Source organism: Pseudophryne corroboree, chromosome 2 (assembly GCF_028390025.1).
Source record: "Pseudophryne corroboree isolate aPseCor3 chromosome 2, aPseCor3.hap2, whole genome shotgun sequence".
NCBI classification, from domain to species: domain Eukaryota; kingdom Metazoa; phylum Chordata; class Amphibia; order Anura; family Myobatrachidae; genus Pseudophryne; species Pseudophryne corroboree.
Genome location: NC_086445.1, coordinates 777,882,669 through 777,906,643, shown reverse-complemented (window position 1 = coordinate 777,906,643; position 23,975 = coordinate 777,882,669). Strand labels below are relative to the sequence as shown.

The window sequence follows — 23,975 nt, the reverse complement described above, 5'->3', positions numbered from 1 at the left end:
CTGACTGCCTCAATCCCTTCGGTATGAGGAATAATTGTATACAAAGATGAAACATCAAGTGTTGCAAACAATATGTTTTCACTAAGATCCCCAATATCCAAAATATTATTCAAGAAATCACTGGTATCACGAAGATAACTGGGTATTTGGGGAATAAGTTCCTGTAAGAAACTGTCAACAAATATTGCAAGCGGCTGTAATAAAGAACCCCTGGCAGAGATGATTGGTCTGCCAGGGGGGTCCACCAAAGATTTGTGGACCTTAGGCAAGGTATACATCAATGGACATATTGGAAAATCCACTTTCAGATATAACGCAATCTGTTCAGTAAGCCAACCACTATGTGTAGCCATATCAATGACATTATCCACCCGTTTTTTAATCCCTGGCATGGGATTCATAGTACATTTGACATAGGTAGTTACATCCGACAACTGCCGCCTAATTTCCCTGTCATAGTCTACTGCATTTTGTAGTACAATAGCCCCGCCCTTATCTGCGGGGCGAATGACAATAGAATCATTCTCACTCAGGGATTTAAGGGCCTGTCTCTGATGGTAATTCAAGTTGTCGTATACCCTCCTGTCCTTAGGGGTCCTACAGTCTTGTTCTGTCATCCTTAAAAATGTACGTATACTAGCATTCGTGGTCTGGGGGTCAAAGAGACTTGGTTTCAAAAACTGAGTACCAGCCTGTTCAAATCTTCCTGTTTCATCTTTATCCATAAAAAAATCACGTAACCTCAATTTCCTACCGAATTTAAAGTGGTCAACAGCAAAATTAAATTCATCATGTCGAGAAGAGGGCACAAAGCTCAACCCTAAGGCCAAAAGGGAGCTTTCTGAACTAGAAAGAACATGATCAGATAAATTAAATATACATCCCTCATCTACTTCTTCCGATTTCTTCCCCCTGAATCCCCCCCTCCGCGGGTGTGGTCTGCGTAGTTTCCAGGGTTGCCTACCCTTCTCCTTCTCTGGCCTAAAAAACCACTCGGGGGGAGTGGAGCACCAGGTTCAGAGTCCGAAGCTGACTGTGACGTGGAGGAATCAGCTCCAGGTCTAGCCCTGTTCCTCTGCGGTCGGTATGTTCTCTGTCTCCTACCACTATTTGAGCCGCCTGATAGCCACCTATAAACATTGTGAGTTGCATAATCATTTGTCACAGTCTGCAGCTTTTTACGTTTAAAGGAGACCAACTCCTCCTTGTAGGCATTAATTTGGGTCTGGATCTTTTCAACCCAGTTCTCAGTTTTGTCATTTTTTAAAGTTGTTAAGTGGGATTTCTCAACTTTCGTGATTTCATCACGTACCTTCACTAATTCGATGCCGACCTCCTCAATCACTAATAATATCAGGTCCAAGGAACATTTATTGAGGACCCCGCACCACTTGCTGCAAAATGCAGCATTGGTTCTACCAATAGTTGGAGTATTAGTGATGCGGAATCCTCTAGGTATCCTCTTGGACCTGTGATACTCTGACAAGAACTGGCCATGGAGTGTCAGCTCAGTCTCTCTCCTCCTGAGTCGTGTAATTTTATAAACTAAATCTGTTGGTTTCTCATCAGGGAGTCTAGTAAATTCAAAGTGATCAAAATAGACCTTTTCGGCATCGTCGTCAGTGAGTGATATCAGCTGATTCTCAGCTGCTGACAAGAGATCCTCATCAAACAACACAAATTCAGGCTGAGACATATTGTAAATCACAATTCTAACCAAACCACACTAGTGACAGAGGGGAAATCAGAGCTTTTAGACCAGATGATAAAGAAAAAAATGTATTGGAATCATAAATGCATAACATAACCATCACATAACATAATATTTCTGTGGAGCAGCACCTAGGGAGAAATATGGGACCAATGCGCTTATAGAGAACTTATATGTCATAAAAAATCGACCAGAAACCTGAAGCAGATCCTGATGCAACCCGCTAGACCCTTGGTGGCGAAGGAAAACGCCACGTGGTTAAACACCATGAAACCAGGGTGCTTCAGATGTGTGGGATGTACCACGTGCCGCTCGCTGCTGCCGGGCACCTCCTTCCCGCACCCACATAGTGGTGGAATGATCAAGATACGATATAAGCTCCATTGCAGGTTGAGCTTTGTGGTTTATATGCTGTTATGTCCATGCGGACTAGCATACGTTGGAATGACGACCTGCACATTTAGAGAACGTATGGCAAACCACAGGAGCTCAATTAACCAAGCGATCACCTCTGGTAGGACTGACAAACCAGTTGCACAACACTTCCTCAAAATGGGACATCAAGTATCAACACTTAGATGCCGGATCATAGACTGGGTCCCGGAACCTGCGAGAGGTGGAGATCGTATACTCATTTTGAAAAAACTGGAGGCAAGATGGATCTTCAAATTGGGAACAGTGGCCCCAAATGGGCTTAATGAGAATAACCCGTTGGGTATTTTCCTTAGATAAGGGACTTGAGCCCTTTTGGGATCAATGCGCTTTTGTAATAAATATAGGTAATTTTTAATACATATACATATATATATTTAAAAAAAAATTTTCTTCAAAAAAACAATTGTTTTTGTAAATCTTAGGGTTATGGTATACAGTGATCTGGTTAGTATATGTATGTTTTTATGTTTTTTTTTTTTATATGTATGTACTTTTGGTGTAGGGGTATTGTCATTTTATTTTCTTCCATACTTCACCGGCCTCTACTACCTACAGGTTATTTTTCATTATAAAGTCCGTGGGTGGTGTGCTTGAATTGCTATTTTTCATTTTATTCCCTATCTACATACTTGACTCTCCTCCAATAGGATCGGCCTCCAGCTTATAAAACAATCTATTCTATTTGTCCATAAGGAGTTTATAATATGAGGGCAGTGGTAATCGTGCCGTTACCACGGCCAGGGACGCCGAACAGTGGTTGCTTGGCAACCAATTGTCCTAATGATATCTCCGTCTATGGAGATTGTAGCAGGGGAAGTGTTCAAGCGTTGCTTGGCAACCCCCGGAAAGACGTCATCTTTGATTATGAGATAGATTTCACCGGATTAGACTGGGCTGTTGCATGGCAACGATTGCGCTAGGTCACTTCCGGGGGCGGGCATTTCGCCTCTCACTGGGAGTTGGTAGATGGGATGGCCCGTTCTATGGTTGCCTAGCAACCAGCAATAGACACGGAGGCGAGATTAGTACACACCTGGGGACATCTAGTGGCTGTTATTTAAGATTAAGTTGTGGATCACGCCAGCCCGGGTATAAGCACCATTGAGGGGATAGCAGTGGATTTTAAAATATGATCTAATGTGCATTAAAAGCATTGTTTTGAAACAGGTTAATCCCGCCCTTATTGTGATGTCAGGTGGGCGTCGATGATTGAATGGTGGGTATGTAAGGGGCCGGTGAGGCATGGTCAGATAGGCTGATGGTTTCTTTATGTGATGGCAGGACGGCTGCTAAATGATGTTTATGTCTCCTGATGACGGTCTGCAATGACCGAAAACGTTTGAGTTTACTTTTTGGATTATCTGAATGGACTGTATTACACAGTCTTGTAACGCTGTCTGGATAATAAACCTTTGCTAAATACTTTATAAGAAAAGACTGGTGAGTGCTCCATTCTTTTGTGTCTATATATATACATATATATATCAAACAATTGAGTCGGCACTCACATAACTGACCAAATGAAACATCGCTCGGGTGCCCTCCCTGAAGCTGCAAACTCCACCAAAGACACACATTGATGGGCGGCACTCACGAGTCTTTTGCAGAAGAATAACTCAGACGGACAGCGTCACAGTGTTCAACGTTTCAGTCACTTTAAGACTTTTTTCAAGAACAAGTGTATATATATATATATATATATATATAAAATAAACAAAAATACCATAAGTGTGCCAATGTAAGTGGCAATAAGATAGTTTCTTGGATACCCTTTTATATTTAAAACACCAATAATAAAATTCTTGAAAAAGATTTATTCATATAGATGAACAGAGGAATGTAAAACTTTACATGAAAGGTAACATTGTACAAACAATGTAATACAATTTAATTTTTTGTAATAATTATTATCTAGCCTGCTAATACCCTAGTGGTATGATGTTGTACACTTCACCCTCTTGGGTGTGAGCTAATAGCTGATCTGCCCCTCCGGATTTGCAGGCTGTAATACGGATTACCCAACACGTTTCGTCCTCTTCAGGGGTATAGAGCTTTAGAAAAAAAAACATGTCTTTGACAATATGATATATACATATATGTATACATACAACAGTTACAAATTATAATCAAATACATACTTCAGGGTAAATATAATATACAATTCATATTACAGGGTATATAGATTTTTTAGGAGGATGTAGCATAAAGCTCTTGATGTATATAGGATAAAGTAATAATTAGTATAGCCATGATACTGTCTTTATGTTTAGAAAGTAAGTATGATAAATCATTGAGTTAATAATATTTAAATAATAATATTTAAATAACATTAGTCATAATACGGTCACCTTCTGTTATACATACCAATAGTTTGAGTGTCCTGAATGTAGGACAAATTCAATGTAGGTAGGTAATTATTCCTTAGGTATGTAGCATACATTTTCTAGAGTAACTTTAGAGTACCTAATATAGAGATAATATTATCAGTTGGTGGTTAACAACATACATAATGCATGGAAATTTTTGGTCTATACATACCAAACTATATTTTCTGAAGAGCATCTATTGCTAGAAGTATATCTTGTAATATTTCTCCATAGGTAGAACATCAACAGGTCAGCTTTCTACAATAACTTATTGGTACCTAATTTTAGAATGGTATTATCAGTTCACATTCCTGAATTGGTCCTATCTTACATGTATAAAGTTAATAGAATAATACATACCAGGCCAATCGTGTTGTTAGAATATCAAGTGCTTTACATCCACAGGTTTCAACAAAATGTAACCTAATATGGATAATATTAATATTTATATTCTAAAGTAATTAAATGGCATGTGTTGGACATATTAAATGACCAAAATATAGAATTCAGATTCTGTTAGTGAGGACAATGATTTTTGTATAGAATAGTGGCAAAATTTGAACTTCAAATGTTCATAAAGTACCTAAGAATGAGGGAAGTGCTATAGAAACCTCATTTTAAATAGTTTCTATTGGTAAGACAGTGGCAGAAATAGCAGTGGTGCAAGCGGTGCATTGCACTGAGGCCCGCCGCTGTGAAGGGGCCAACAGCCGCCGGCATTACAAAGAGTCGCACTGATCAGAGGGGGAGGAGAACACGCTCTCTCAGCTCCTCACTCCCCTTTCATATTTATATTCCTCCCACCACCTCTCCCTCCATCCCCTAATGTTCATGGCACCAAAAATCAATTGGAGGGAAGCAGAGATACTGGCCATCTCCACGCCCAGCAGCAGTCCTAGATTGCACAAGCCACAGACTTCAGGTAGGGAAAAAAGCAATGCTAGTGTATGAGAAGGTGGCAAGTGCTGCTCAGCCTCTCTCTCTTTCTCAGTCTCCCCCTCTTCCTTCTTCCCTCCCTCTCCCCCTTTCTCCCTCTCTCTCTCAGTCTGCCTCTCTCTCTCTCTCCATAATTCCCCTCTTTTTCTCTTTCCCAGTCTCTCCCTCTCTTCCTTCCTCCATCTCCCCCTGTCTCTATCCATGGTTATGACTAAAACCAAGTTGGAGCCACATCACCAGGGTGAGGAGCCATGCCCAACCAGTGTACCCAAAATGTACCATCGTGGGCTCGCTTTACTCGCAACACTTCGGGATCTGTGCCTCACTCCACTACGCTCGCCACCGGGTTACTAAAGGGAGTAGTTGGTGGCGTGGATAGTAGAAGAATGATCTTGCTGGCCTAGCTCCACCCCCTGATGTCGTGGTCCCTCCTGACATCAGACGTCCTTTCTCCAACTTGATTCTAGCATCTACCCTCTCTCCATCTCCCCCTCTTTCTTAGTCTGCTTCTTTCTCTCCACCTATCCCCTCTATCTCTCTTTCCGCCCTCTCTCCATCTTCACTGCTCTCTCTCCATCCCCCCCTCTTTCTCTCTCCCTCCATCACCTATCTCTTCCTCTCTGTTCTCTTGCACCTCTCTTCCTTCCTCTTCACTCGTCTTTCTCTCTGTCTCTCTCTGTCTCTCTCTGCCTCTGTCTTTCTCTGTATCCCCCTTCCCCTCTCTCTCTTTCTTTCTCAGTCTCCCCCTCTTGCTCTGTCTTCCGCCTCCTCTCTCCTTCTCCACCCCTCTCTCTCTCTCTCTCTCTCTCTCCATTTATCACCCCTCTCTCTTCCTTCATCTCCCATCTCTCACTGTTCCCCTGCACCTATCTTCTTTCCTCTTCACCCCTTCTCTCTATCTCTCTCTCTCCCTCCCTCTGTTTCTCCCTCACTCCCCTTTTCCTTAACATAATTCATCTTCTATCCTTTTAGTAAATTCTTCCACTAATATTGTCTTTCCTCAGATTTCATGTTAAAGCTGCTTGGTTTTTTTTCTGCCTTTTCTCTTACGTCCTAGAGGATGCTGGGGTCCAATTTAGTACCATGGGGTATAAGACAGGTCCTTTGTGAGCCACTGGCACTTTTACAGTTTAATAGTGTGGGCTGGCTCCTCCCTCTATGCCCCTCCTACCAGACTCAGTTTAGAAAATGTGCCAGGAGGAGCCACTCACAGCTAGGGGAGCTCCTAGGAGTTTTTCTAGTTTTATTGTTTTTTAGAGTTAGATAGGTACAGGAAGTCTGCTGCCAACAGTCTCCCTGCTTCGTGGGACTTAGGGGAGGAGTAGGAACCAACTTCCAGAAGAGTTAATGGTTCTCTACTCCGCTGACAGGACACTGAGCTCCTGAGGGTGTTGATCGCAAGCCCATGAGGTGACCGCTCACTCCCACAGCATGGCCACCACCCCCTAACAGAGCCAGAAGAAAGAAGAGTTGTGAGTACATTGCCGGCGTCCCGGTTAGCGGATCACTGGCGAGTATGGCGGCACAAGTGTGGGAGCGCAGCTCTGACAGGGAAGGCTCAGCAACACACTGTGTAGGTGCTTTGAGGGGTGTCCTGAGCCAGCGCGATACACCCTACACTAATCATACAGCTAACAGGGGCTAATCCTACTGTTAACACAAAGAAACCTCAGGCCAGTATAAACAATTAGTGTGGGAATCCCCACGCCATGACAAGGGGCAGGGCTTCCTCTCAGAGCAGATCCAGCACTCACCAGCACCATTTTCTCCCTGCAGATCATAGGAAGATGCTGACAGGGAGCGCTGCCCTCCACATAACTCCAGCTATAACTCTGCGGTACCAGGGTGTTATAGACAGGGGGGAGTATGATAGTAGTACTTATTAACATATTAAGGTTAGTTAGTCAATGCTGGGTTTTTATCATGATAACTGCCTATGGGGCGCTGTGTGGCTGGCTCCATATACTCTGTGACTCTCTGAAGGTGCTTGGAGGGAAACTGTCTGACATTTTCATGTGTGTGCGTGTAAGTGTATATCCACATTACCATGTCTAAGGACTCTGTGTCCTGTGTTGTAGAGTGTTTATCTTTTCCTGGGGAGTCTATTCCATGTACTCAGGACTGCAATATTCTGTCTCAGCCATCTGAATCCGAACCCCCATGGGTGGATTCTTAAAGGGAAATTATATCATTAGGATCAACTAGGATGTCACATACTGAAAATGGGATGCAGTTTTTGAGAATATCTTTAGAGGGTTTGAAGTATTCAGCACCCACTACTTCGTCTAAACCTCCACCTACATACCCACAAAAATGTACACTTGCCAAGATAATGCAAGCTGACACTGATACTGACTCTGATACAGGGGACTGTGACGGATATATGCAGGGCGGGGTTGCATCCCTTGCTAAAGGGGTGAAACTGTTGATTGAAGCCATTAGGGATGTTTTGCATATTTCTGAGAAGGTACCTGAGCAGAAAGAGGAATCTTATTTTACATTAAATAAGAAATCCTCGCTTACCTTACCTGCTTCTAAGGAGTTGAACTTCTTGCTTGAAAAATCCTGGGAGATACCAGAGAAATAAAATCCAGATCCCTATAAGAATTCTCATTGCTTTCACTTTCCCTGACGTGGATAGAAAGAAGTGAGAAAACCCACCTATAGTAGACGCTTCTGTATCTAGGTTGTCAAAAAAGGTGGTTTTTACCTGTACCTGGTTCAACCACCTTAAAGGAGTCGGCTGACCGCAAGATTGAGACTACACTCAAATCACTATACACTGCTACAGGCGTGGCTTTAAGGCCCGCTATTGCGTATGCGTGGATTTCTAAAGCCATAGTAAAATTAAAAACTATGGATAGGAGTGACATTGATTTGTTTTTACATCACTTACAGGATTCTGCAGGTTTCATGGTGGCGCCCATGAAGGATATTGGCCTGCTTAATGCAAGGGCTACTTCCATGGCAGTGTCGGCAAACACAGGACTCTGGCTACGCCAATGAACTGTGGATGCAGAATCCAAGAAAAGTGTGGAGTCCCTGCCCTTCACAGGTCAGGCACTATTTGGGGACGCATTGGATGCGTGGATTTCCACAGCGACTGCGGGTAAGTAGACATTTCTTCCCTCCGCAGCAGCACCAGCTAGGAAATCTTATCCTACGCCTACACTGCAGTCTTTTCGGACCGCAATATTTAAGCAAATCCAAACCCCCACCCCCACCTTCTTTAGCGAAGGTCGGGGAAAATACAGAAAACCTGCACCGACAGGTTCCCAGAAACAGAAACCAGGTTCTACTTCCTCCACATCTTCAGCATGACGGTGGACCTCCCAGCCTGGAGATCAGGCAGGTGGGAGTGAGACTGAAAGATTTTAGTCACGTCTGGGCAGCATCATGCCTAGACCCCTGGATGACGGACATTGTTGCCCATGGCTACAGTTTGGAGTTTCAGGAACTCCCACCTTACAGATTCTTCAAACGAGGCTTGCCAGTTTTGCTAACAGAAAGTGCTATTCTGTAGGAAGCCATTCAAATATTGGTACGAACTAATGTCATTGTTCTAGTTCCACCTAAAACCCAAGGAATATTACTCAAACCTGATTGTGGTACCAAAACTGGATGGTTCGGTAAGGCCTAGATTGAACCTGAAGTAATTGAACCCCTACTTGAGGGTTTTCCAATTCAAGATGGAGTCTCTGAGAGCAGTTATCTCAGGTCTGGGGGAGGGGGAATTCCTAGTATCCCTGGATTTCAAGGATGTGTACCTTCACATTCCGATCTGGCCACCTCACCAGGCTTGTCTACGGTTTGCACTGCAGGACTGTCACTATCAGTTCCAGACATTACCATTTGGCCTCTCCACAGCACCAAGGTCAGAGATGATGCTCCTCCTATGGAAACAGGGCATGAACATAATTCCATATCTGGATGATCTGATGTTGTAGACATATTCCATAGAGAAGCTGATGCAGAGTATTGCACTTTCAATTTGACTGCTCTGGGATCATGGGTTGATCTTGAACCTTCCGAAGTTACATTTGGAACCGACATGGAGTCTGTCCTTCCTGGGGATGATACTCAATATGGAAGTGCAGAAGGGTGTTTCTACCACTGGAGAGAGCATTGGTGATCCAATCAAAGGTCCAGGATGTTTGAAGCCAGCCCGGGTATCAGTTCATCAGTGCATTCACCTTCTTGGAAAGATGGTAGCCTCTTAAGAGGCTCTGCAGTATGGAGGATTCCATGCAAGGTTCTTCCAGCTGGATCTCCTGGACAAGTGGTCGGGATCACATCTTCACATGCACCAGCGGATACACCTGTCACCGAAAGCCAGAATTTTGCTCCTCTGGTGGCTGCAAACTAGTCACCTACTCAAGGACCGCAGGTTCAGGATTCAGAATTGGATTCTTTTAACCATGGATGCAAGTCTTGGAGGTTGTGAAGCAGTCACCCAGGGGGTAAACTTCCAATGAAAGTGGTCAGGTCAGGAATCTGTCTTTCCAATAAACTTTCTGGAACTAAGGGCCATATTCAATGGCCTTCTACAAGTGGCACATCTTCTACAAGATCGGGTCATTCAGGTTCAGTCGGACAATGTCACAGAGGTGTCCTACATAAACAGGCAAGGCGGAACGAAGAGCAGAACTGCGATGTCAGAGATAACAAGAATCCTTCCCTGGGCAGAAAGGCAAGCGCTGGCTCTGTCGGCAATGTTCATTTCGGGATTGGACAACTGGGTAGCAGACTTCCTCAGCAGACACAATCAACTTCCAGGAGAATGGGGCCTCCGCCCGGAGGTATTTGCAGAGGTAACGAGCCAATGAGGTGTATCTCAGATAGACTTGATGGCCTCTCACCTCAACAAGAAGCCTTGAAGGTACTGCTCCAGGTCACGAGACCTACAAGCAGTGGCGGTGGTCACCCTGGTAACTCCATGGGTGTTCCAGTCAGTGTATGTGTTCCCTCCACTTCCACTCATCCCAAGGATTCTCAAACAACTAAGAACAAGTGTTCCAGTGATCCTCATTGCTCCAGTCTGGCCAAGAATGGCTTGGTTTGCGGATCTTCTGGTATTACTGCTGGAGGATCCGATGCCTCTTCCTCTTCACGAGGTCCTTCTACTACAGGGGCCGTTCACCTACCAAGACTTACCGCGGCTACGTTTGATGGCATGCAGGTTGCACACCAGGTCTTAGCTCAGAAGGGCATTTAAAACAAGGTCATGTCTACTCTGATCCCAGCTAGGAAGGGGGTAATGTCTCAGCATTACCATTGGAATTTGAAAAAGTATGGGGGTAATTCTGAGTTGATCGCAGTAGCAAGTTTGTTAGCAATTGGGCAAAACCATGTGCACTGCAGAGTGGCATATATAACATTTGCAGAGAGAGTTAGATTTGGGTGGGTTAGATTGTTTCTGTGCAGGGTAATTACTGGCTGCTTTATTTTTAAACTGCAGTGTAAAAATAAAGCAGCCAGTAATTACCCTGCACAGAAACAATCTAACCCACCCAAATCTAAATCTCTCTGCACATGTTATATCTGCCCCCCCTGCAGTGCACATTTTTTTGCCAAATTGCAAACAAAATTGCTGCTGCGATCAACTCAGAATTAGGCCCAATGTGTCTTGGTGTAAATCCAGGAAGTTTCCTATGGTGGAGTTTCAACTGGGATGTTTTCTCCTCTTTCTGCAAGCTGGTGTGGATGTGGGCCTTCGCTTGGGCTCCATCTGAGTCCAGGTTTCAGCTTGTCCATTTTATTAAAGAAACATTTGGCTGCTCTCCCTGAGGTTCAGACATTCTTGAAAGGAGTTCTGCACATCTGACCACCTTTTGTGCCTCCTACAGCACCTTGGGATCTTAATGTGGTGCTGCAGTTCCTGCAATCGGATTGGTTCGAACCTTTTCGGGAGCTGGTCGTAAAGTTTCTTACTTGGAAGGCAGTCACACTGTTGGCATTGGCATCTGCAGGATGTGTGTGTGAAGTAGGGGCATTTTCGCACAAGAGTCCTTATTTTATTTTCCATGAAGATAGAGCTGAACTCAGAACGCGTCAGCAATTTCTTACAAAGGTTGTGTCAGTTTTTTCTTATCAACCAACCCATTGTAGTGCCAGTGGCTACTGACATTTCGATTCCCTCAAAGTCCTTGGATGTCGTGCAGGCTTTGAAGATATATGTGAAGAGGACTGCTTGTCTCAGGAAGTCGGATGCGCTATTTGTCCTTTATGATCCCAACAGGATTGGGTGTCCTGCTTCTAAGCAAACAATTTCTCACTGGATCAGGCTTACTATCAAGCATGCTTATTCTACGGCAGGTTTGGCATGTCCAAGATCTGTTCAGGTCCACTCTACCCGTAAAGAGGGTTCTTCCTGGGCGGCTGCTTGGGGTGTCTCGGCTATTCAGCTTGCCGAGTGGCTACTTGGTAGGGGTCAAACACATTTGCTAAGTTCTACAAGTTCGATACTTTGGCCTCTGAAGACCTAAAGTTTGGTCAATCATTTCTGCAGAAACCTCAGCACTCTCCCTCCCATTCTGGGAGCTTTGGTACATCCCCAAGGACCCATCTATACCCCATGATACTAAATTGGACCCCAGCATCCTCTATGGAGTATGAGAAAATCCTATTTTTTCATCCTCCAATGCCTTTCTTTGGCACCCACTGCTTCTCCCTCCCACTCACTCCTCATCACCCTTTGTCTCAACCTTTCACCAACTCTCCTGTTCCCTGTCACTCTTTGCCTCATCCCCATCATCCTCTGCCTCATCTTCGTCACCCTGTACCTCACCCTGACACCCTGGGGTGGAGGAGGGGGCCCAAAGCATATTTTTGCACCTGGGTCCACCACTCACAAGTTCCGCCACTGTGGTAAGCATATGTAACAGCTCAGGGTAAAGGTACAATATCATACAATATAGTCTCATATTATTTTAATTAGTACATCACATATGAATAGGCCATATACAATCACACAATGGTATATATTTCTTTTACAGTAATAAGAATAACAAATAGTATTCACAACAAACCAGTGTACTCACTTGTGGTGGCAATATCTGCATCTGTGTAAAAGCAGCATACAGGGTGTGGCCCCTGTTTGGCTATTTATACTGATTTAGTGTTGTATCACTTCCTCTTAGGGTAGTTGATAAATAAGGGGATACTCTTATTAAGGAATAGTTTTAAGTGACCTATCACTTCTGATATGTTCACTATATGGGAGCCCTACATATTTAGAGTAATCATGAGCTCATAATATAATAAAACATAGCTATAGTAGTCGTAATTGTAGGTTTACCCATCATCCTTTAGTAGAACGCATGCCGTGCATGTCACTGACTTCCCCCCCCCCCTTTCTATAGGGTGCTTAGGACTCTATGTGTTACAAGCTTGTGCTTCAGATCCCGATGTCTGGAGAGTATGGCGTCACTTGCCTGCTTTCCAAAACATTACTTCCAGCATCTCGCATAAACGGTATCTAAGTATCTGGATTATCTGGTATTTGGAATGCATAACCTTATATGCTTGCGATCCACAGTTTTTCCTATATCAGAGCGCTCTACATCTGGCACCATGACAATAAGTTATTGAAGTGGACAGCCTGTTTTATTATAATACATATAGCAATTTGTAATTAGCAGTTAAATTGATCCCTTATTAAATCTATTTGTATAATTAGCATGATAGTGTATATATAAGTATGATAATGTGTATTTATATGAAATTACAAAGATCCCTTATTTAATATATGTGCATAATTAATATGAAAGTTACAGTGTATTATTTTATTAAATAAATTGAGTGCCTTTTATTAAATGAGGTTCAATTACATATGGTCCTTATGTCCAATGCAATTTATTTATGAAATGGACTACCTAAATGAACTAAGTATCTAAACTTAAAAATGCGCTTACAGAGTATGTATATATATATATATATATATATATATATGTATATGTGTGTAAAGAAAGGGTGCCCTATGGCGCTATTTGAAAGAATTGGAGCAGCACCTCGAGAAGACCTCCTTTTAGTCGAGGCTCAAAAATAACAATACTGTAAGTATACAGATCTGAGGGCGCTAATCTACAGTACTGTTCATCACATTAAAACACATTAAATGTAATAAAAATCTAATTGTGTTTTTATTTTAAACATACAAATGTACAATAAAATACATATGGCATCTGTACAATTTCACAGAGGTATAATTCAGGGTTTACATTCAGTTTTCAAAGCATTTCTTTGTCAGCATAAATCCAACATACAACATAGATGAAAGCTGAATGGATGGAATACCCAACGTGTTTCATCCCTTATGGGACTTTCTTAGGGGTTCAGAATCAGATGCCCAATAAAGTAAAGTAAAGGAATCCTGAAGAAACATATACACCACTATATATATCGAATAGAGTAGGTATAAAACCAAGTTAATTATAACAGGTAACAACCTGACAATGTTCCATGTTTAAAGGGAGTCCAAGAATAATGTCTCAGACTATGGTCTATAGGTTGACCGGTCCTAAGTAGACAAGTATTTAACCCTGAATCTACAGATGGATCATACACAACTTCCTGCGTTAGCAGTGGAACAGGTAAATTGCAATAGGGTTGGTGTGATCCTCTCAGAGTTCAAGGTAAGATTTATTTCCTTGCAATAGGGTTGGTGTGGTCCTCTCAGAGTTCAAGGTAAGATTTATTACCTTGAACTCTGAGAGGATCACACCAACTCTATTGCAATTTACCTGTCTATATTTCCTCTCTATATTTCATTCCCATCGCTGTTCCCTGCTGCTGGATGAAATAGGTGTCATTGAATTCAAAATAGTTATGTTGTAAAATGAACCTAATGCTATCCACAATGAATTTGATTTCTATTTCTGTTTTAGCAGGGTCCTTCCCTAATGTTTTTTGTACGGCTTCTAAGCCATTTTCATGGGGGATAGAGGAATATAAGGCTTCCACATCTATGGTCAACCATTGTTTTGCAGGGGAACAATTGATATCTTTGAGTATCCTAAGTAGGCTAGATGAATCCTTCAAGTATGACTTTAGACTTTTTACATAGTGTTGCAATTTGAGGTCAATATAGTGAGGCAAATTTGCCATAAGAGAATCTAGTCCCGCTATAATAGGTCTCCCCGGAGGATGTTCCTTGTTTTTATGAACCTTGGGGATATGATAAAACAATGGTATAGTTGGATGTTTAACATATAAATATTTGAATTCTTCCTTACATACCAAATTGGATCTTTTAGCATCATCCAGTAATGAAAAGAGTTCTTCTTGGAAGGCTTTAATGGGATTAGAAGGTAATGTTTTATAAATGGACGTGGAAGCCTTATATTCCTCTATCCCCCATGCTTAGAAGCCATATGAAAAACATTAGGGAAGGACGCTGCTAAAACAGAAATAGAAATTAAATTCTTTGTTGATAGCATTAGGTTAATTTTACAACACAACTATTTTGAATTCAATGACACCTATTTCCTCCAGCAGCAGGGAACAGCGATGAGGACGAAATTTGCCCCATCATATACCTGCTGATGGGGATTGGGAAGAGAAATATATTTATGGCTCTACCTTCGAAGAGAAACATATAGACCTTTACTATAGCTATATAGATGATCTCATATTGATCTGGAAAGGAGATCAACAAAATATGAATGAGTTCATTACATATATACATGATAATGACTTTAATTTAAAGTTCACTTACAAATGTCATATAAATAAAATAGATTAACTTGACTTGAGTATAGAAAGTAACCCTGAAATGCAGATAACTACGCATCATACTTTAAGGCCACTGATGTGAATAGCTACATTCCATCTAACAGCTGTCATCATCCATCATGGATCAATAATGTCCCGTTTGCTCAAATTTTAAGGTTATTATTTATTATTATTATTATTAACAGTTTCTTATATAGCGCAGCATATTCCGTTGCGCTTTACAATTAGAACAACAGTAATAGAACAAAACTAGGTAAAAACAGACAGACATAGAGGTAGGAAGGCCCTGCTCGCAAGCTTACAATCTATAGGGAAATAGTCATAGATACACAAGGATAGATGCTACCTATTGCATAATGGTCCACCAGATTGCTAGGTTCTTAATGGGTTGTATGATGATACCCCACAAAGTTATCCAAGTGTCAGGAGGGTGTGAGACTAAAGAAAGACAAGATATGTGATGTTATGAATACTCTACAGAGGATGTAATTAGATAGGGAAGCACTGAAGGTTATGTGGGTGGGTCTGGAATTTGATAGACTTGTCTGAAGAGGTGAGTTTTCAGGGAACATTTAAAGGTTTGGAGACTAGAGGCGAGTCTTACTGTGCATGGGAGGGCATTCCACAGAGTGGGTGAAGCTCAGATAACGTCCTGTAATTTTGAGTGTGAACAAGTAATGCGCGTGGATGAGAGACGTAGATCTTGTGCAGAGCGGAGAGGTCGGGTAGGGAGATATTTTGAGATGAGTGAAGAGATGTATGTTGGTGCAGTTTGGTTAATAGCCTTGTATGTGAGTAAAAGTATTTTATATTTAATACGGTAGAATACCGGTAACCAATGGAGGGACTGACAGAGCGGATCTGCAGACGATGAACGTCTGGCAAGGAAGATTAGCCTCGCAGCTGCATTCAAAATGGATTGTAGTGGTGAGAGCCTATGTTTGGGAAGACCGGTCAGGAGACTATTACAATAATCAATGCGGGAGATAATGAGAGCATGGATTAGAGTTTTTGCTGTGTCTTGTGTAAGATATGGTCGTATTTTGGATATGTTTCTTAGATGTATGTAACATGATCTTGAGACAGATTGAATGTGGGTAACAAAGGACAGTTCAGAGTCAAGAATGACACCTAGGCAGCGAGCTTGTGGGGTAGGGGTGATTGCCGAGTTCTCAACAGTGATAGAGATATCAGGTTGGAAACTACTATTGGCTGGTGGAAATATAATTAATTCTGTTTTGGAAATATTAAGTTTGAGGTGGCGAGATGTCATCCAAGATGAAATGGCAGAAAGGCATTCAGTGACACGACCCAATACAGATGGTGACAAATCAGGGGAGGATAGGTAGATTTGAGTATCATCCGCATACAGATGGTACTGAAATCCGAAAGAGTTGATTAGTTTGCCAAGAAATGTGGTATAGATAGAGAAAAGCAGAGGACCTAGGACTGAGCCTTGCGGTACTCCAACTGAGAGAGGTAGCGAAGGAGAGGTGGAATCAGAGAAACGAACACTGAAGGAGCGATTAAATAGGTAGGATGAGAACCAAGAAAGGGCTGTGTCCTGAATACCTAGGGATTGTAGTGTTTGTATGAGAAGAGAGTGGTCAACAGTGTCAAAAGCAGCAGAGAGATCAAGGAGAATAAGTAGAGAGTAATGTCCTTTAGATTTAGCAGTGACCAAATCATTCACTACCTTAGTCAGTGCTGGTTCTGTGGAGTGTTGGGCACGAAATCCTGACTGAAGTGGGTCCAGTAGGCTGTGTGAGTTAAGAAAGTGTGTGAGGCTAGTGTAGGCAATTCTCTCAAGTGGCTTGGAGGGGCATGGGAGCTGAGAGATGGGACGGTAGTTAGAGAGAGAGTTCGGGTCAGAGTTGTGTTTTTTCAGAATGGGAGTAATCACTGCATGCTTGTATAGAGAAGGAAAGATACCAGTAGACAGGGAGAGATTACAGATTTTCGTTAAGGTTGGGATGAGAACAGTAGACAGAGCTTTACTAATTTGTGAGGGTATAGAGTCAAGGGGAGAGGTATTAGAGTAGGCAGATGAAAAGAGTGCAGATACTTCATCTTCATTTGTAGGATCAAAGGAAGAGAAGGTGTTAGAGGGTTCAGGCAGTGAATTGAGCAGGTCACTTGCTGTGGAAGAGCATACCATTTAATTTCGGATCTTGTCAATCTTGTCCTTGAAATAGGAAGCAAGATCTTGCGCACTGACAGTGGCTGGTGGGTTAGGTGAGGGAGGGACAAGAAGTGATTTAAATGTATTAAAAAGTCGCTTGGGGTTAGAGGCTTGAGCAGAGATGAGAGATTGAAAATATGTTTGTTTGGCAGTGTCCAGAGCATTACGATAAGAGTGGTAGGTGGTCTTATATGTGAGAAAGTCACTTGAACTACGAGATTTACGCCACTGGCGTTCAACTTTACGTGAGAGTTTTTGTAAGTGTCTAGTGTATTTAGAGTGCCACGGTTGACATCTAAGTCTACGTGGAGTGTGATGGGTAGCTGGAGCCACTTCATCAAGTGCTGTTTCTAGAGTTTGGTTAAGGTGTGACACAGCAGTCTCTGGAGAGGTGAATGTAGAAATTGGTGAGAGCAGTGGTTGCAGAGAGGTAGATAGTTGTTGAAAATTAATAGCGTTAATATTTCTGCAGGTAAGAGGTGTCCTTGTAGACTTTAGGGACATTGAGTTTGAAGTAATGGAGGAGAGCATGCAGGTGATAAGGTTGTGATCTGAGAGAGGGAAAGGTTAAGAAAAAACTGTAGTTTCAATAATGATTATATAGATCAATCACTAAGAGTAAAAGAACAGTTTTTAGAAAAAGGTTATAATCCTGACTAAATTGAAAGTGATAGAATAAGAGCTCTACAAAAAGACAGAAAATAATTGCTTAGAGAGAATGTAAATAAGCCTAAACAATGGAATCAAAAGCCATTCATTACTCAATTTAATAAAGAGAATTATGCAATTAAGAAAATACTTGAGAAACATTGGAACCTACTTCAAAAGGATCCAATCTTAGGGCCACATATCCATGATAAACCTTGTATGATTTTTAGATGGGCTAAAAATTTAAAATCCATTATAGCCCCCAGTAAATTGAAGGCTATTGAGTCATCTAATAGTAACCAAGGTACCTTTTTACCCAAAAAAGAGGGTTGCTTTCCGTGCAACTGTTGAAATTGCTGTACATTTATGGAAAACGGAACCTTCAGCTGTAAGCTGGACAATGGGTTTACTTTCACTACTAAAAATGTACTTACTTGTAATACAACATTTGAGGTTTATAAGATAACCTTTACCTGTAATTAATATATATAGGAAAAACTACCAGATGCACAAAATATTCATCCAGGAGCATCTCAAAAGCATTAAAAACAAGGTTAAAACACATAGCCTGACTAGACATTTTGAAGAAAAAACACAGTTCAAATATCAATGACTTCAAATGTATTATTATAGAGCATATAAAAAAAAAACTCCAGAGGAGGAAATAGGGAACTACTGTACATCTCTCTAGAAGAGAGTCATATTGGATATATCCTCTTAACACTCTCTCTCCACATGTCTAAATGAGGGGATAGATGTAGTATCATTCTTGTAGATGTAGTATTTTCCCTTATAAGTATTACGGCCATATATGCTCTGTATTTAATATTTACATAAGATGTGTCTCTCTGTATGTATTATATTTGTGGCTTGCCTGTCTTTTTGTATGTATTATATATTTGCGATTTGCCTGTATTGGGGTAATATACATGTGCGGTTTTAAAAAAAATAATCAAACAAGAGATCAATAGCTATATATGTCTGGTTATTATGGAAACTATGTATGCACTGTATTCTTATTCATAGTACGAAAGTATTAGTACATTGGGTGTGTAAAACAAGAAGTATTCACAAATATGGCAGTTCACATTTAGACACTTTACAATAGAATCCGACATACACATAGCACTCTACATGGAATACACCATTGGATATATATATATATATATATATATATATATATACATTGATACATTGTATGTAAGCACACTTTTAAGTTAAGATTCTTAGTTCATTTAGGTAGTTCATTTCATAAAAAATTGTACTAGACATACGGTCCATATGTCATTGAACCTCATTTAAGAAATGGAACTCAATTTGTTTCATAAAATAATTCACTGTAACTTTCATATTAATTATGCACATATATTAAATAAGGCATCTATATAATTTCATCTAAATACACATTATCATACTTATATATAGACTATCATATTAATTATACACATATATTTAATAAGGGATCAATTTACACTGGCTAATTACAGATCGCTATATGTATTATAATAAAGCAAGCTGTCCTCTTCAATAACTTATTGTCATGGTGCCAGATGTAGAGCGCTCTGATATATGAAATATTGCGGAACGCAAGCATATAAGGTTATGCATTCCACATACCGGATAATCCAGATACCGAGATACCGGAAATGCGAGATGCTGGAAATAATGTTTTGGAAAGCAGGCAAGTGAAGCCATACACTCCAGACAGCGGGATCCGGCGTGTGTTCCACTAGCGAAAAGGATGATGGGTATACCTATAATTAAGACTACTATAGATATGTTTTAATACATTATGAGGTCATGATTACTCTAAATATATAGGGCTCCCATATAGTGAACATATCAGAAGTAATAGGTCACTTAAAACTATTCCTTAATAAGAATATCCCCTTATTTTTCAACTACCTAAGAGGAAATGATGCAATACTAAATCAGTATAAATAACCAAACAGTGGCTACTCCCTATATGCTGCTTTTACACAGATGCAGATATTGCCACCACAAGTGAGTACACTGGTTTATTGTGAACACTATTTGTTATTCTTATTACTGTAAAATAAATATATACCATTGTGTGATTGTATATGGCCTATTCATATGTGATGTACTAATTAAAATAATATGAGACTATATTGTATGATATTGTACCTTTACTCTGAGCTGTTACATATGCTTGCCAATAGAAACAATTTAAATTGAGGTTTTTATTAGAGATGAGCGGGTTCGGTTTCTCTGAATCCGAACCCGCCGAACTTCAGCTTTTTTTACACGGGGCCGAGCAGGCTCGGATCCTCCCGCCTTGCTCGGTTAACCTGAGCGCGCCCGAACGTCATCATCCCGCTGTCGGATTCTCGCGAGGCTCGGATTCTATCGCGAGACTCGGATTCTATATAAGGAGCCGCGCGTCGCCGCCATTTTTCACACGTGCATTGAGATTGATAGGGAGAGGACGTGGCTGGCGTCCTCTCCGTTTAGAGTGACTAATAGTACTAGAGAGAGAGAGACACAAATTTTGGGGAGCATAATATAGGAGGAGTACTACTTGCTGCTGATAGTGTGACCAGTGGCAGTGACCAGTGCCACCAGTTTAATGAATCCGTTCTCTGCCTGAAAAAAAACGATACACAGTGTGACACAGTCACACATACCATATCTGTGCTCAGCCCAGTGTGCTGCATCATATACTGTATATCATTATCTGACGGCTGAGTGCTCACTGCTCACACAGCTTAATTGTGGGGGAGACTGGGGAGCAGTTATAGCAGGAGTACATATTTTAAGTACAGTGCACACTTTTGCTGCCAGAGTGCCACTGCCAGTGTGACTGACCAGTGACCACTGACCACCAGTATTGTGATTGTCTGCTGACCACCAGTATATTGTGATTGTCTGCCTGAAAAAGTTAAACACTTGTCGTGTGGTGTTTTTATAAACGCATTCTGCAGACAGTGTCCAGCAGGTCCGTCATTACATAATATATACCTGTCCGGCTGCAGTACTAGTGTGATATATATATATATATATATATTTTAATTTTATCTCATTATCATCCAGTCTATATTAGCAGCAGACACAGTACGGTAGTCCACGGCTGTAGCTACCTCTGTGTCGGCAGTCGCTCGCCCATCCATAATTGTATACCACCTACCCGTGGTTTATTTATTTTTTCTATCTTCTTGATACTAGTAGCTTAATTTAGGAGTCTGCAGTGCTGACAGACAGTGTCCAGCAGGTCCGTCATCACATAATATATACCTGTCCGGCTGCAGTACTAGTGTGATATATATATATATTAATTTTATCTCATTATCATCCAGTCTATATTAGCAGCAGACACAGTACGGTAGTCCACGGCTGTAGCTACCTCTGTGTCGGCAGTCGCTGGTCCATCCATAATTGTATACCACCTACCCGTGGTTTATTTTTTTTTTCTATCTTCTTGATACTAGTAGCTTACTTTAGGAGTCTGCAGTGCTGAGTCTGACAGACAGTGTCCAGCAGGTCCGTCATTACATAATATATACCTGTCCGGCTGCAGTACTAGTGTGATATATATATATATATTTTAATTTTATCTCATTATCATCCAGTCTATATTAGCAGCAGACACAGTACGGTAGTCCACGGCTGTAGCTACCTCTGTGTCGGCAGTCGCTCGTCCATCCATAATTGTATACCACCTACCCGTGGTTTATTTTTTTTTTCTATCTTCTTGATACTAGTAGCTTACTTTAGGAGTCTGCAGTGCTGATAGACAGTGTCCAGCAGGTCCGTCATTACATAATATATACCTGTCCGGCTGCAGTACTAGTGTGATATATATATATATATATATATTTTTTTTTTAATTTTATCTCATTATCATCCAGTCTATATTAGCAGCAGACACAGTACGGTAGTCCACGGCTGTAGCTACCTCTGTGTCGGCAGTCGCTCGTCCATCCATAATTGTATACCACCTACCCGTGGTTTATTTTTTTTTCTATCTTCTTGATACTAGTAGCTTACTTTAGGAGTCTGCAGTGCTGACAGACAGTGTCCAGCAGGTCCGTCATTACATAATATATACCTGTCCGGCTGCAGTACTAGTGTGATATATATATATATTTTAATTTTATCTCATTATCATCCAGTCTATATTAGCAGCAGACACAGTACGGTAGTCCACGGCTGTAGCTACCTCTGTGTCGGCAGTCGCTCGTCCATCCATAAGTATACTAGTATCCATCCATCTCCATTGTTTACCTGAGGTGCCTTTTAGTTGTGCCTATTAAAATATGGAGAACAAAAATGTTGAGGTTCCAAAATTAGGGAAAGATCAAGATCGACTTCCACCTCGTGCTGAAGCTGCTGCCACTAGTCATGGCCGAGACGATGAAATGCCAGCAACGTCGTCTGCCAAGGCCGATGCCCAATGTCATAGTACAGAGCATGTAAAATCCAAAACACCAAATATCAGTAAAAAAAGGACTCAAAAATCTAAAATAAAATTGTCGGAGGAGAAGCGTAAACTTGCCAATATGCCATTTACCACACGGAGTGGCAAGGAACGGCTGAGGCCCTGGCCTAAGTTCATGGCTAGTGGTTCAGCTTCACATGAGGATGGAAGCACTCAGCCTCTCGCTAGAAAAATGAAAAGACTCAAGCTGGCAAAAGCACCGCAAAGAACTGTGCGTTCTTCGAAATCCCAAATCCACAAGGAGAGTCCAATTGTGTCGGTTGCGATGCCTGACCTTCCCAACACTGGACGTGAAGAGCATGCGCCTTCCACCATTTGCACACCCCCTGCAAGTGCTGGAAGGAGCACCCGCAGTCCAGTTCCTGATAGTCAGATTGAAGATGTCAGTGTTGAAGTACACCAGGATGAGGAGGATATGGGTGTTGCTGGCGCTGGGGAGGAAATTGACAAGGAGGATTCTGATGGTGAGGTGGTTTGTTTAAGTCAGGCACCCGGGGAGACACCTGTTGTCCGTGGGCGGAATATGGCCGTTGACATGCCTGGTGAAAATACCAAAAAAATCAGCTCTTCGGTGTGGAAGTATTTCAACAGAAATGCGGACAACATTTGTCAAGCCGTGTGTTGCCTTTGTCAAGCTGTAATAAGTAGGGGTAAGGACGTTAACCACCTCGGAACATCCTCCCTTATACGTCACCTGCAGCGCATTCATAATAAGTCAGTGACAAGTTCAAAAACTTTGGGCGACAGCGGAAGCAGTCCACTGACCAGTAAATCCCTTCCTCTTGTAACCAAGCTCACGCAAACCACCCCACCAACTCCCTCAGTGTCAATTTCCTCCTTCCCCAGGAATGCCAATAGTCCTGCAGGCCATGTCACTGGCAATTCTGACGAGTCCTCTCCTGCCTGGGATTCCTCCGATGCATCCTTGCGTGTAACGCCTACTGCTGCTGGCGCTGCTGTTGTTGCTGCTGGGAGTCGATGGTCATCCCAGAGAGGAAGTCGTAAGCCCACTTTTACTACTTCCACCAAGCAATTGACTGTCCAACAGTCCTTTGCGAGGAAGATGAAATATCACAGCAGTCATCCTGTTGCAAAGCGGATAACTGAGGCCTTGACAACTATGTTGGTGTTAGACGTGCGTCCGGTATCCGCCGTTAGTTCACAGGGAACTAGACAATTTCTTGAGGTAGTGTGCCCCCGTTACCAAATACCATCTAGGTTCCACTTCTCTAGGCAGGCGATACCGAGAATGTACACGGACGTCAGAAAAAGACTCACCAGTGTCCTAAAAAATGCAGTTGTACCCAATGTCCACTTAACCACGGACATGTGGACAAGTGGAGCAGGGCAGGGTCAGGACTATATGACTGTGACAGCCCACTGGGTAGATGTATGGACTCCCGCCGCAAGAACAGCAGCGGCGGCACCAGTAGCAGCATCTCGCAAACGCCAACTCTTTCCTAGGCAGGCTACGCTTTGTATCACCGGTTTCCAGAATACGCACAC

General features: G+C 42.0%; 1 protein-coding gene across 1 annotated transcript in view; it reads right to left on the bottom strand.

The window, feature by feature from the left end:
* Positions 1-14,193: 14,193 nt before the first annotated feature.
* LOC135016854 (uncharacterized) overlaps positions 14,194-23,975 on the bottom strand; it is a 37,555-nt gene continuing 27,773 nt past the window's right edge. The window contains exons 2-3 of the mRNA XM_063952895.1: positions 15,965-16,572; positions 14,194-14,613 (exon numbers count right to left, since the gene is read on the bottom strand). Coding sequence (XP_063808965.1) covers positions 14,194-14,613; positions 15,965-16,572 — 1,028 coding nt within the window. The remainder of the gene's footprint in view (positions 14,614-15,964; positions 16,573-23,975) is intronic.